The sequence below is a fragment of the Lissotriton helveticus genome, chromosome 7 (assembly GCF_964261635.1).
Source record: "Lissotriton helveticus chromosome 7, aLisHel1.1, whole genome shotgun sequence".
Taxonomy (NCBI): domain Eukaryota; kingdom Metazoa; phylum Chordata; class Amphibia; order Caudata; family Salamandridae; genus Lissotriton; species Lissotriton helveticus.
In genome coordinates, this window is record NC_136068.1 from 1,660,441,160 (window position 1) to 1,660,455,916 (window position 14,757).

A 14,757-nucleotide genomic window follows, 5' to 3' on the forward strand; every position below is an offset into this window, starting at 1 on the left:
CGCTGGCAGACTCCGGCAGGATCTGCCGACCAACAGGCGGGCCGCAGAGCAGGCTGCACAGCCAGAGAGTACCACACTCTCCCTTTTCACCAATTTGGTATCTTACGCAGCGTAGCCTTGGTAATGTGCACTGACCACCAGGAGGTATAAAAACATGACACCAGTTACTTTCTCTTTTTGCCACAAGGTTGCACACCTGTACACGTCATGGCTAATACCATTACCACCACGTGTGTCGAGTTCCCCCCCCCCCTCACTTTACAAGTTGGAATGCTCACATCCCAACATAACACAGGCCACTCATAATCAGGCACATGCTGTCATGGGGTCAGAGTATGCAGTTTAGCGAAAACTTGTGATCATATTTTGCCTAGAACCACTCCTAGAGTCAAAAACTTCACAATGCAAGGCAGAGGAATGTTTAAAATCATTTATTTTCATTTATTGAGCAGCAGCTGGATGACAAACAATGAGAGTTAATGATCCGGCGCAAAAATGTTGTTAGCAGGGGAATATAAAATGAGCCTCCTAATAACCACATTTCTAGATAATAATTGGCACCAGACCCTGGGATTAGTACAACTCAGAATGTCAAGCCATGCATGGGTGTAGCTGAGTTAGCTAGAGGAGATGTACACTATTTGGAGCATCCTCCACGTCTGTGGGAGAAGAGGGCTGCGTGTGAGGGAATACACATCCTCACAGGGATGCTTGACACATGTAGTGGCCAGCAAGGATATCTATTTCTGGTTTAGACACCACTTCAGGATATGTGGATGCAAACTGTGATAAACAGTGCATTTTGAAGTGCATTAGTTCAGCAAACTAGGCCAAAGCTAAATGTTTTGGGGACCCTTGAAAATAGAGTGAGAAACAATTCCAGTAGATTCGGCCTGTAGCATCCTTCAAAATTGGTACATTTTGAAGACCTCTTTATGCGCTGTTTTCCCCATACGAAATATATGACGTAAGAGTGCGTTAGTAAGCTCATTAGACTGGGTGGGGGAAAGACCACTATGTCAAGAGTCTTGGAACAATGTTATTGCTACTTTACATACAGCTGAAGGTTAGAGATTACAGAGCTTTGAAGGAAAATGTAAGGGCCTATTTATGGAATTATCACGCAGGGCAGCGCAGCAAGTCACTTTGCTGCGCTGTATCACCTTGCTGCGCTGTATGATTGGGAAAGGACAGGAATATATACAGTGCATTCTTGTCATTTGCTGGCTCACAATGTGCTGCCAGCGCCAATGAAGGCCCGGATCAAGGGTGCTTGCGTTATAGGCAGGATTGTTTTTGTGCAGGAAGGGGCACCTTCCTGCAGAAAAAACTAATTTCTAGCCGCGGTCCGTGTAGGTTGGAGTAGTGGGGCCGAATGAGGGGGTATTTCGACGGACGATGATGAGGGAAAAGTAAATAAATTATTCATTTTCCCTCTTCATCGTTGGTCGAAATGCCCCTCACCTGGCCCCACCGCCCCACTGTTCTGACCTGGAGGGGCCGCTGCTGCAATCTTCACAGGCATGTTAATCTTTCTGAGGGCAGAAGGCAGCACACTTAGAAAGAGGAAACAGCAAAGAGAAATAAATATATTTCTGCTCCCTGTGCCTCAAATGGGGAGGCAATACATTTGGACGCATTCCCAGGTCATCCAACCTTGGTAAATGTGGGAATTCATGAGAATGCATGGGTGGATGCGTGGGAACACTCATGCTCCACCCATGTAACGCCCTCAACATGGAGTGTGAAGCAAGACAACAACTTGTGCCACCTTGTGTTTTGCTAAATTTACAGAGCTACACAGTGCCACGCAGACTGGCCTGCGTCACCTTGGGCGGCGTAGGGCGAGGTAAACCCCATGATAAATAATATGCCCCTTAATTTGTTAAATGTTATTTGCTTTTTTTCTGGTTGCATTTGGCAGGCACACACCTCACTGAGCATTTCATGCAGCAGAAAATGTCTAGGTATTTGGAATCCTAATGCCCTCCTTACTGAGCTACTTTCTTGACATTGGAACTTGTTGCATTAGCACTACAAACGCATCTCTGCAGCAGAGAACTAAACATTTATTTTTCAATCCACTTTAAAAGAATGTTCTAGTTAGATGAACATATTATTGAAAAATGAATCTGGTTAGCCAGTTCATGCGTTTAGCCAGCATCATAGTGCCTATTGAGAACTATAGTATATATTTTACTACTAAAGAGTCAAAAATTCCAACATGCATCGTGTTGATCGCCAAAAAGCCTTGTTTTTATTAATGTATCACACATGAGCTGGAGTCCTTAGATGTTACGAGTATTGTTGATAAAAAAACACGAAAGTGTGACTTTTAGTCGCTTTTTTTCTATTTTGCTTTCTAGTTAATGCTGCACACTACAGATCTCTTTCAATGACTGACCCGGCTGTGGTTATGGGAATTTAATATCTTAACTCTTAACCCCCAGTAAACAAATTGTCCCGGAGCACTTAAGCACTTACAAACACTGCAGACCTAAGGCTTCGAAAATACCATAACAGGGGTGGGGATGGGTTGAGTTCTTTCTTTGTGGCACCGGTGCAATGAGATATTTACAGGCGAGGTGGCTATGTGAATATGTGGGCATGAATGAAAAAGGAATTTACCATGTTTATTCTAAAATGTACACTTGCACGACAAGAATATTGAGAAGGTAAGTTCAAATAGGTAGGTATAAATTTCCTAGTTTTCATGGCAGATCTAAGTACCTGGTAGATAGATATATATATATATATATATATATATATATATATATATATATATATATATATATATATATATATATATTGTCATGGTACTTATAGGTGGAGTTATATATAGTACAACTGTACGTAGCCATAGAAAATAGCGTTCACAATATTTTTTGGGCCTCAATATTTTTGACACAACATTCTTTCCCATGATATTTGTGATATTTGTCCAATCAGTTATACTTCTAATCTCACTTGTAATTTATTTAACTTGAAAGTCCCTGCAATATAATGTTAACTCAGTGATTTCCCTTGATTGCATATTGGTGAGTTTACAATTGTGAATCAAGTATGTTTGCATCCTAAATAGTGTTCAGAGAGCTATGGGTACGTTGTTTCACCCCTTCATGAGGAGGTTGCTCTAGAGCATTGCTCTGGAAGCACACACGCTTTACCAGACTTCACATAGCCCTTGTCACAGGCGCACCCAGACACACATGGCCTCACGCATGTTCGTGGTGGATTGCTGTAATTATCACATGTGAGTGGGCAGGCAGTGCCACAGGTCTCATAGTGTGCGTGGTTGTTGCAGGGACAGTCCTTCTCAAGGACACATTCAGTAGAGTTTAAGGCATATCCCTGAGTACAGAAGCATCCGTTCTTGCAGTCCTTCGTGCAAGCTTTTACAGTGATGTTATTGGCCACATCCTCACAGGTTCTCCGACATGTGCCACAAGCATTGTATTGCGAATTCTTCTTGCAGGGACACTCTTTCTGTGGGACACATTTACCAGATTGTAAGGCATAGTCACCTTTGCAGACACATCCTCCCATGCAAATCAATGGGCAGGCCTTGTCTTTCTTGAAGACCATGTTGGCCACGTCTTCACAACTAAATTGGCAGAGCCCATCGCATTCATTATATTCTGCGTTATCCGCACAGGTACAGTCCTTCTCAGGTATGCATTTCCCATTCTGTAGGACGTATCCAAACACACATGAGCATCCTGGCTTGCATTCTTCTGTGCATTTCTTAGGTAGCCCCATGCTGGAGACATCCTGGCAGGTTCTCTGGCAGGATCCACCGCAGCGTGAGTACGCCGAGTTCGTGGCACAGTTTTCTGTAAGGGAAATGACAGCATTGTAATAGATCATTTTTTACAATGTCCCTAAGTAAACACTGTGGTTTCGGTGCATTCTAATATCAGCCTCTGAAAGCAATATGTATCAGGTTTAGTACAATTTGGCAACATCCAAGAACAGTATGGTTTCGACTGACAGAGTTCTAAAGCCTCAGACCTGAGCCGCATGACATACAACAAGTCAGGATGGGGCAGTAGGAAGGTGCACTGCAACAATATGCACGGAATCACCACCTGGATTTCTACCATAAAGAAATATAACCATTTGTAAGTGGAAACGAATAGGCAAATGGTTTCTGTGCATCGATGAATTTGGTTTCCTTAAGAACGGTTGTACCATGTATGTATTAGTGTCCTTGATGGGACTGTGCCTTTGGCTTTAGACTGGACCTAAGTTACTTCATGACAGGGAGGTATTAAATGGGCATTTTCCACCCATGCATTTTGACCAGCCGTGCTCCGTGCGGGTAAGAACGGTCGGACCCGGTGGGGGGGATTTCGACATACGACCACACCGTACAATAATTATTTATTTAATTTCCCCTCACAGTCGTATGTTGTCATACCCCCTCACCCAGTCTCACGCACCACCGCTCTTACCTGCACAAGCCACGGCTGATTGCGACATAAACTCAGATGTACAAACACTTGCAAACCTGCTTTTGAGTCAAAATGGTGCGTCTACCTGACAGAGGTGTATCAAGGAGAAATATCTTCTTTTCTCCTCGTTACTTCCTCTTTCCATGTGTGCTGCATTAGACGGTACACACAGAAAGAGAAATATGCCTCTAAGGATCGTATTTGTGCAGGAAGGTATCCCGTCATGCACAGTGATAATCCTACCCACAATGCAGGCACCCATGCCCAAGGATGCTTGCGCTGCCTCCAGGTAGCCACAAGTGCGTCAGTGCATAGAGGGAGCTGAACAGCACCATATGTATGTTGGTAAATATGGAGCAATTTCTTTAGCTCTTTCCTGTCAATACAACGCAGCTCAGCAACTTGTTTTGCTGCATGATTTATTTGTTCTTATGGCATAGATGTTCACCCAGATGTCCTAATAAAATAATTAGTAACTGAGGGGCATATTATCAAGGGGGTTTATCTCCGCGTTTTTGGCTTTAAAAGCCAAGAAGCAGAGATAAAATTATCTCCCTATTACCTAGCTGTCGCTAACACCAGTTAGCGACAGCTAGTAGGAGATAGCGACCATCTTGGGCCCCGCTTTGCATGTCAGTGATATTTATCACTAATGACATGCAAAGTGGGCGTGCCAAGATGTTAGCGACTGGGAACAGTCGCTAACATCGCTATCTCCTATTACCAACACCTGCCCCTGAGCAGTTCTTAGCCATGTTATCCAATGGTAGGTGGATAACATGGCTAAGAGCATTAGCTCGGTAATGCATGAATATCGCGGACTTTTCAGCGATATTCATGCATTTCGGACGATTTTTATCGCTTTGGAGATATACCTTGATAATAGCAAGGTTCCTAAGCGATAAAAATCGCCGCAGCTCGGCGATAAAAATATCGCAGCTAAACCAACATAGCGATAATTATCGCTAGTTGTTGGTAATATGCCCCTGAATCCCTGGTGTGGTCCTGCAGAGTGGTAAAGAAGGTGCTATCCCGCTGAAGTCATTGTCGTTTCACCTCAAGAAAAGTGTTAAGAGTCCCTGGAAGTTTGGGAGATTTGGAGCACAGACCTTTCGCTGTTATGTTATGTTATGTTATAATTGTTTTATATAGCGCACGGCTACTCAAAGAGTGTCCCGGCGCTTTTCACTACATACTGAAAACATAACACAGTTAAAAAAACAGGGCAAAGAGAAGAGAACAGCAGAAAGATACAGTTCTGAGGATTGTGCAGCAACATGTCAAAGAGTATTGAGCCCTCTAACCTGTTATCTCAGGGAGTGCTAACAGGCCCCGGGTTAGGGGGCACAATGCTTTCTTTTAAAATGTAATGCCCCCAAGAATTTTGCGGCTGGAGCAACTGCCCCTGTGGACCCCCCACGCTACGCCACTGGGATTCTGACATGAAATTCCAACCACGTGCTGCATGTGCCTAACTCTGTGTTTTTGAAAGACAGTATTTCTTCAAAAACTGAACTGCTTAAAATAAAACCAATTGTCTGACGGACTTTGAATGGTTTCAGTGCATAGCTATTCCCTAATAGCCCTTTTTGAGAAACCACTTCTGTACTGAAATGGTTACTTCAGAAATTGATTGAAATGCAAACCGCATCCAGGGCCTCATTTATGAAAACTGACGCATCGCTACATGATAACAGCGATGCATCACTTTTCATTGCGCCCTCCTTGCGACTTGCTGGATGCGTCATATTTACAGTATGACGCATCATGTTGCAAGGAGTTGCAGATACGTCAGTATTTCTGCTGTATCTTTAGGTGCAAAAATGACGCATTGCTGGAGTGTGTGACAAAAGTGACGCAACCCCAGCAATGTGTCCTTTCACATGGGGCCCCATGTGAAAGGGCCTGCGTCAGTCTTACGCCTGCTGTGAGGAAGGCGTAAGATATTGACGCAATGGCGTCCTAGAAGTGATGCAGTGAAGTCTCATAGATTTCACTGCTTCACTTCTACGAGGCTTACTTGCGTGGGAAAGCGCTCCCTGCATACATTATACCTGAAGCAGGTATAATGTAGTGCAGGGGTTTACAAAGTGACGCATCTGCTTAGATGCATCACTTTGTAAATAGAACGCAACAGGGGGCATGTTTTACACTGCCGTTGCGTCACAAAAAGTGACGTAACAGCAGCGCAAAACTGACACGTGGTCTCATAAATAAGGCCCCATATTATGGCTTTTAAATGTTCTCTGATTCCCATCTCAGATCGGCACAATGTCGTGCCATTGAAATCAATTACATTGAATCTCTGGTGGAAAATGTATTTGTTTTTAGATATTGACTTTGGTGGTGTTTTGGTGTTGCCAAAGACTATATATGCACTTTCCCCGCTGCCGCCCTTTACTACCTAAGGTTTACACTGTTGAACTTTTTGGGAAATCCCACTGGTTCCCAGTCCAGTCACCTGCATGTGTGTCGGTGTTTTTAAAGGTTAAAGGAAACGAAGTGGCTGCGTAAGAAAAACGTGGCACTGCAATTAGTAGAGGAGGGAACAATTCATGATTATGTACATTGTAAATTGAAGTAATAGGGAAATATTTATGAAGCCGGTCCGAGGTCACGAAGCGCTTTATTGGTCCTTGTTTGTGAGATGTACATAAGTACTGCGTATTTCTACGGTACTACCAAAACTATCCACAAGAGGATGCCAGATTACCATCAAATGTCATCAAAAATAGGCTTGCTGGTAGGGAAAGGAAGCTTAGACATGCCACGAGAGCTACATATGAGACAGATACCCAAAGATATATGTGTCATAGATGACGGGTAGATTGCAAATAATATGACTGGAGTATGCATTTAAACATGTATTGGCGCTACTCATATTATATAGCACGTATCGATTTCAGATCATTATTCTTGGGAGGCCAGAGGTTGGAACTTAACTAGGGTGCACATTTGCAACCAAATTAGAATGAAACGATATCTTTCCAGCCCTTCTAGTTATAGCCACTCTCTCGTGAAGGTATGAATGAGGGACATGGAGTTCACCCCTAATGTGAGCGCTTGGAGCAGTCACCTGCCTTGCAAGGGGAAGCATAGATGTGTTGAAATAAATATCTCTGGTGATACCCCTTAGCACCCCATACCTATCCATAGTTCAGCAGGTGCAATGACACCAGGCCCCGGGTGTTTGAGGGGCCGCTGCATCCCAGGTATGGCTGTGGTTATTAGAAAGGGATATAGACCCTCGGGGCATATTATCAAGAAAGGCAATAAAATTATCGCCGCTTCAGTGGCAGGAAACTGCCGCTAAAGAGGCGGTAATGGCCTTGATATTATGCCCTTGTGAATTCCCATAGAAGCCCAGGTTCTGGTGTTAACCTGGGCTTCTATGGGAATTCACAATGGCATATTATCAAGCCTATTATCGCCGCTTTAGCAGCAGTTTCCTGCCGATTATGTATCGCCCTTTCTTGCTAATATGGCCCTATGTAAATGTAAATGTATTTGAGCTTGTAAAGCGCACTTCTACCCGTCTGTAGGCTTCCTGGCGCTGTATAACTCTGGGGAAACCGTCCTGGCTTTCCCTGTGGGATGGTCCCTGCTGGGAGTCCCCAAGGTGGAGCCAGGCATCCCCGGAATTGATGGGGCCGTTGTGGAGATTAGGCAAGCTAATGCCCAGAGTTGCCGAGTGGAACCCCTGATTAGAGTAAGCACCGAAGCGAGAATTATCGAGTCCGCTGACCCAAGTCCACGACCCTGCCGCGTCAGGAATTGAACCCTGGTCCCGGGCCGACTTCTTCTCCCGGGTCTGCCGCCTCTAACCAGTGAGCCACACTAGATGCGCTGTGGGAATGGGATGATGGCGTTGCACCATCCCAGAGATCAGGTCTGATGTAATTGCAATGAGGGCACATTTGCTTGTCATTGAACAGCCTCTTGCCTGCTTGCTTTTTGTCCACAGCCCCATCTCCTGGTTTTGCCAGGTTATCCCAGGGTTGCAATGTTTTTCTAGGAGGGCAATGTCCGCAAACTGAACACCTGTAGTGATTTGAGGCAGTGAGGATTCAATTTCATTGTGACATCAAACAGATGTATTCATTCAACCAGTATGAGTGTGGAAAGATATTACAATCTAACAAAATAGGAGCATACATTGATTGCTGTACCCAGAGTGTTATATACTGTCAATATTTTCCTACACCACTACTTAAGGAGTGGAATTACCACATCACATTGCCAAAGGTGATACTGGAGCGAGACCAAACCCTCTGCCATTGCCCAAACAACTCAGTTCCTCCCATCACCCTTCTCCTGCACAGGGTGCACTCAAAGAGAGATTGATAAAAGTTTGAGGAAACGAAGCTCAGAGGCGATTTTATAAAAGATACAGTCGCTAAGCTGAACAGAATCAGTTGCAGCACAGACAGACAGACAGCTATCATCCAAGAAAGAGGGAGAAGTGAGGAAACCAGAGTTCAAAGTCAAAAGGTTGAGTAGGGAATGAGACCAACAGTAACAAGAAATATAATATTAATAAAAGCAAAAGGACGAAAGATCCGTGCTAAGTTGGTAAATATAATCAAACTGAATACAATGATGAGCCCTCGACAATGACTATATAGCCATCGTCTTCAATCCTACGACTACCACTACTCCTATCCCTGCCCCTGTTCTTAGGGTTAGCCCTAGCATTACCATCATGTAAACAATACTTTTACAGTGATACTAAAAAATTGATTCATTCGATCAATTAAATTGTGAAAAGATAATCTTATAAAACGAAACAGGAGATGTCCAGTAATGGATCCCTGCACACAGACTGATACATGTGTGACGTTTACTTACCATTGCCATCACCATCCTGACATTTTACTGTTCCAAGCATCGTAGTTAGCACTGGAAAAGAAAAATATAAACATAAATGGAAGCATCACATTGTAGCTTCTCCTTTTGCAAATTTCCTTACAGATAATTAAACAATTGGGGATCAAGCAAGATATCCTCCAGTTAATCAAAGATCACCATGCAGGAATTAAACCAAAAATCACCATGCCATTTGGTTTACTGCAGCAGAGAAAATGGAATGTGTTTGACATCATATTGGACAGTTGTTACAAAGTACTGCTCACGAAGGGCCGATTCACAGCACTAATTTAAGACAAAATCCTAAACTTACTACCATTTTGGTTTTCACAGAAGGTACTTACTCATCAATGAGTAAGTGCCTTCCGTGAATAGCAAAACAAGAAAGTGCACTTACACATTTTGGTATTCACAGAAGGCACTTACTCATTGATGAGTAAGTGCAGATACTTAATTCCTGCTGTTCTTTCTACATGAAACTCTATAAGATGCCCTTTAGAAGTGTAGGTTTAGTTAATCGATCCTATAATTTTGTTAGCAACTGATTAAAAGGACCATGAAGGGAATTCTGATAAATTGTTAGTAAAGGAGATGAGGGCAGTGACGTTCCCGAGGCCAAGGACTAACTGTTCAACAAGTGAGCAAATATTATCTAGAAGCCATTGCGCCAACTCAATAGAATGAGAAAAAATAAAATATAAATAACAATTTAGACGTGCTCTATGACTTGTTAAAAATGGAAAGCAAAACTCAAGACCCTCCCAGTTAAAGTGCTATAAGCCTCTCAACACTTGCCCTTTCAAGGTGCAGAAGTTTAGATCAAGAGGGCATGTGGCCTTAAATTCCCCTCTACTCCTCAAGTTGGTCCTCCAGACTCTCCCCTTTAAGCTTGGTTTCCACTCACCTGATGCCAGCACAAGAAGGAAACACGTTCTCTTCACCATTTTGAGAGTCACGCTGCCTGCAAAGAAAAGAAGGTGCACACACATGAGCATTCTATGTGGATTTGTTTAATAAGGTGTTGGTTCATGAGTGACTGAGAGCGGTGGTGAGATATGAAACGGTGCTTGCAAAGTACCTTCAGGATCTAATTATCTTCCTCTCCTACTACTTGCAAAATACTATTGTTAACTTTAAGTGGATTTTGATGCATATTTTTCATCCTCACAGACCGAACTGGAAGGCAGTGCCCTCTAATGGGACAAGAGAGCAGTGGCATTTTACAATAATCAGATTTCTTTTGTGCCAAATTGTTCCGTAACTATATAATCTCACTGCAGAGGGATACATAAGCCATTGTCCCACACAGCTGTGCAATTCGATTGAAAAAGCTTTTGCATATTATTACTGAGCGATGAAGCAGAATGGAAGGGTGCTGTTACTGTTGCCCAAAATCTGGAGCCGAGAGCCTGTGTAAGGGATCTTCATGCTCAGGGGCCAACTAGAAGTGTCTGGACACAGCTGGAAAGTAAGAGTTTTTTACTCCTTGTTTGGTCCTTAAGGGCGAACCCAAGAATGCCATCAGTAGGACCAGAGACAGAAGCATATGTGTTATTCAGGCTGGTGAGAAGAGGGAAAGACAGTCACTGTGAGCTGTCAGTTCAGGGCTATTAACCACTCTCTCTTCTTTTGGATCTATAGAAAATAGAAGCGTTTCTTTCATTGTTTGTGGTATATATGATTCAGTAGAAAAGATGAAGGATCCAGTCTAAGAAATTCAAAATCTGAAATAATGTCTAAGAACTAGCAAAGTTGATTTATGATGTCAGAGATGGACAGAATGTTGAGGAAAGGTATATCAATTGGTGATTGAACAATCTTGAAAACACAATGCAAAGCTGGGGTGGTTCATCTAAAGCAACAACTCTGGGTGAGAACTCTGAACCCGATAATTCAGGCCTGGAGACCTCTGGCCCATTGAAGTTGTTGCAGGGCTGGGGCTGAAGCAGCAGAATTGCATGGCCGCTGCCCACCCCCTGCAGCAGTCCTGGGTGAGAAGGCAATGCTCCCCAATGCCCACCCGCACTTGAGTGGACACTTTCAGCCTGCTCAGATGAGGAGGAAAGTGTTTAATGACGAAATCCTGAAACATTGCCCGACAAAGCACCCAGTAACTCTGGGTCTGAGCAGTTACTTCCCATTGAAATGTACTTGCTCTCTCCCTGTCTCTCACTCTCACGCACATGGATCAATCTCAGTGTCTTTTTAAGTGTCTTTCACTCTCTAATTCTCACTCTGTCTTTTGCTTATGTCTTCTTTTTCTCTGTGACTGTCTCTGCTTATCTTCTATTCCCAAAGTGTGGATGCTCGTGGTCAGTTTGGTCCTCTCTCTCACCCCGATTTTATCTCTCGATATCGCACTCTCGTGCACTCTTTCTCTAAAATGGTTCTTACTTAGGGCCATATTATTAAGCCTGGGCGATAAAATTATCGCCGCTTTATCGGCAGGAAACTGCCGCTAAAGTGGCGATAATGGGCTTGATAACAGGCTCTATGGAATTCCAATCGAAGCCCATGTTACATCTAACATGGGCTTCGATTGGAATTCCATAGAGCCTGTTATCAAGCCCATTATCGCCACTTTAGCGGCAGTTTCCTGCCGATAAAGCGGCGATAATTGTATCGCCCAGGCTTGATAATATGGCCCTTAGTTTGTCTGCTTTGCCTACTTTACTATTAGGCAGTGTGGTCAAAAAATGCAAATATACTAAAACAATTTAATTAAACGGAGGGCAATTAAATGTAATTATTGAAACGGAGTTTTGAGAAGGAAAATAAATTGGTCAATAGCCGCCAATCCTCACGAGGAATTCGCACGGGTTGAATATATTGCCGTAGTTAAATCACACCGTGAAATGAAGTATTATGGCCGCAGGCATGGGTCAAAACAACGAAGATGAAGACATGTTGGTGAAACCTAAGTCACTGCTCGAAAGCAGTGCGAAGGGAAACATACCTTGTGTCGACTTTGGAGCTGCGGAAGGTCTTCGTCCACAGGTCGCCTGGGAATGAGCATCTTCTTCCTGCTCTGGGGTTTACATAGTCCACACTATTGCCTAAGGTGCACAGGGGTGTGTCTGAGTCATTTCTGATTCTTGCATAATTTGGGTTTCATGTGTAATTAGATTTGGAGCCGACGCCCGCTTCCTTGTCCTAATTTGCGACGCTCCATCACTCCGTTGCACAACTTGCATTTCACCTTTCATTGTTTTCGGTCAGACTTGACAACGCCTCAGTCTGTAAGATGAATTGTTAAGAAATCGTTCACATATGCATAGAGTGAGATTTGACCCTGCAAAAAGAAGTATTACACTCTCACCTCACACGTTGCATTATTTACTGTATAATTCTGACACCCGAGGAGTGCTTCCTTTAAAATGCATGTTGAACTATTTATATTTCAGAACCTCATTCATCACACTGCTTGTGAAGTTCTTTCCTGCCTATAGGCATTTATACAATAACAAATATGTTTATGCCTTTTCCCCTGCATGTGCAGAGCCATCATGGGATTAACTGCATCGGTGCATGGAACACTTGTACAATTAGCTGCTTTTTTTGTTTTTGTTTTATAGTATCATTTTGTGTTTTGTAGCTTTTCCTTTTCTTGGTGTTGCAAGAAAAGGTGTCACAACTTGTGCAAAAGAGACACTGTGGCTATTGTTTCAGCACTATGTGATTATTTCTCTCATCACTGAGAACAGGGAAGGAAGGAAACGATATATGAAAACAAAGTTTAGAATGAAGCAATCGTTGTCACGGAAAGAGAAGTGTGTTCAGCTCCTTGTGAAATCTTTAAAACCTTTTTTTTCTGTCTTAATGAGGAAGTTGATTGCACATGAAAACGTCTCCTCTCTGTTTTTCACAGAGCGAATGAAGGAACGCCCAGGATCAGCAGTGGACGCGTACAGGGACATCCTCTGACAGTGCACCTCTTTCTGGAAACAGTGCTTAAACGTGTTTAGGGTAAACCATAGAAGATCATGGCCTGAAAGTTATTCTAAGTCTATTGTTTAAGTCTCTGGGGGCAAAAGAAAGGCGTGTTCGTTAGAGAGACTTTCTGAAAAGTCACTCAAGGCCAACGCAAGCCCTTAGTAAATCAAGTTTCGAAATTTACCAATAATCTCACTGCAGTGTGTTTCGGCTGCTTGCAGCCAATCAAAACAGCACATGATTGATGGCTAGAAACCCTTGAACTAATCTAAACATTTCCAGAATAATTATTCCTTTCCACATCTTTTTGTTGGACTTTGACACTGAAGACAGGAACCACAATGTGCAAAATACTTTTGACACTGTCCTAAAGTGGACAGTCCAGCTGCACACTGCAGAGGGAACCGATGACAATCGAGGGGTCAGAAAGTATGACTGTTGTGCGGCTGATGAGAGTGATCATAGAGGCTTGCAAACAGGGACAGGCAATCATCAGAGTTTGCACAAGATTTCTAAACTCATGGGGACCATGTCCTAATAGAAACTGTGTGACTCTGATGCACCACGCATTGGGTGCCGAAGACTGAATACACTTGTTTGCATTGAATTGGGTGCTTGATTTGAAAAAAGGGTCTTCAAAGCCTCCACGGCTCTTCATGGTAGTAGCTGAGACTTGATACAATATCACACATTAACCACCATTACATTGTAGAATATTTGTTTTTATGAAACTAGGGGACATTGCATTCTTGTAAGAGAGAATTTGGATAATGATCCTTGTGCCAAAACTAGACAGTGCTGATGGTAAACCATTGTTAACAAGTAAAATTGTTCTATTCTGCAATGATGTAATTCTACTATCATTTGCAAGGTCAAATACTAATGAAGTGTTCAGTTCACGACCTTACTGGTCTGACTCTCTCAAGATGAGGCCAATTTTCTTACCTCTAACGAAAGTTATTATATATCTGGAGAGCATGACTGACTATCACACTACTGCCCATGTACCCTTCTTGGACAAGGGTATCAAAAAGGAAGATCATTTGCATGAATACCCCAGTATTCAACCTCATCAACAACACTATAAACACCCCTGACAGTGCTGACCCACATCTCCCTGCCCTCCACATCCGCCATTCGATTCTCAACGCCGTCTCATCTCACGTGTGCTTTGATGGGACTTTTGTCAATGACTTGCCTCCGTTCTAGCCAATAAAGGCAACATGTACAAATGAAAGCCTCACGATATCATTAAATCCCCACACCATGCAGTATAACTTAAGGAGACTCAGATAGCCTGTCACCAAGACATGCATCTCACATTATTGAACAGAATCCTTCAGAAATGAAAAGCCTAGGATCAATTAGTTGAGTTACACACACTGTAATACATTGCATTAATAATTGAAGTTGGTGGAAATCCACTTAAAAAATAATCACATTCACTGTCAGGGTGAACCACTGAAGTCGCTAAATAAATCTGTGCTTACTCTGTAGTTTAGCA

The 14,757-nt window shown here is 43.0% G+C and overlaps 1 protein-coding gene across 1 annotated transcript; it reads right to left on the bottom strand.

The window, feature by feature from the left end:
* Nucleotides 1-416: 416 nt before the first annotated feature.
* Nucleotides 417-12,376, bottom strand: LOC144770649 (von Willebrand factor-like). Its single transcript, XM_078655356.1, has 4 exons — nt 12,277-12,376; nt 10,225-10,281; nt 9,303-9,353; nt 417-3,833 (listed from the first exon to the last, which is right to left on the bottom strand). The coding sequence occupies exons 2-4, from the start codon at nt 10,262-10,264 to the stop codon at nt 3,118-3,120; spliced, it is 807 nt and encodes a 268-aa protein (XP_078511482.1). The 5' UTR covers nt 10,265-10,281; nt 12,277-12,376; the 3' UTR covers nt 417-3,117.
* Between the last annotated feature and the right edge of the window lie 2,381 nt (nt 12,377-14,757).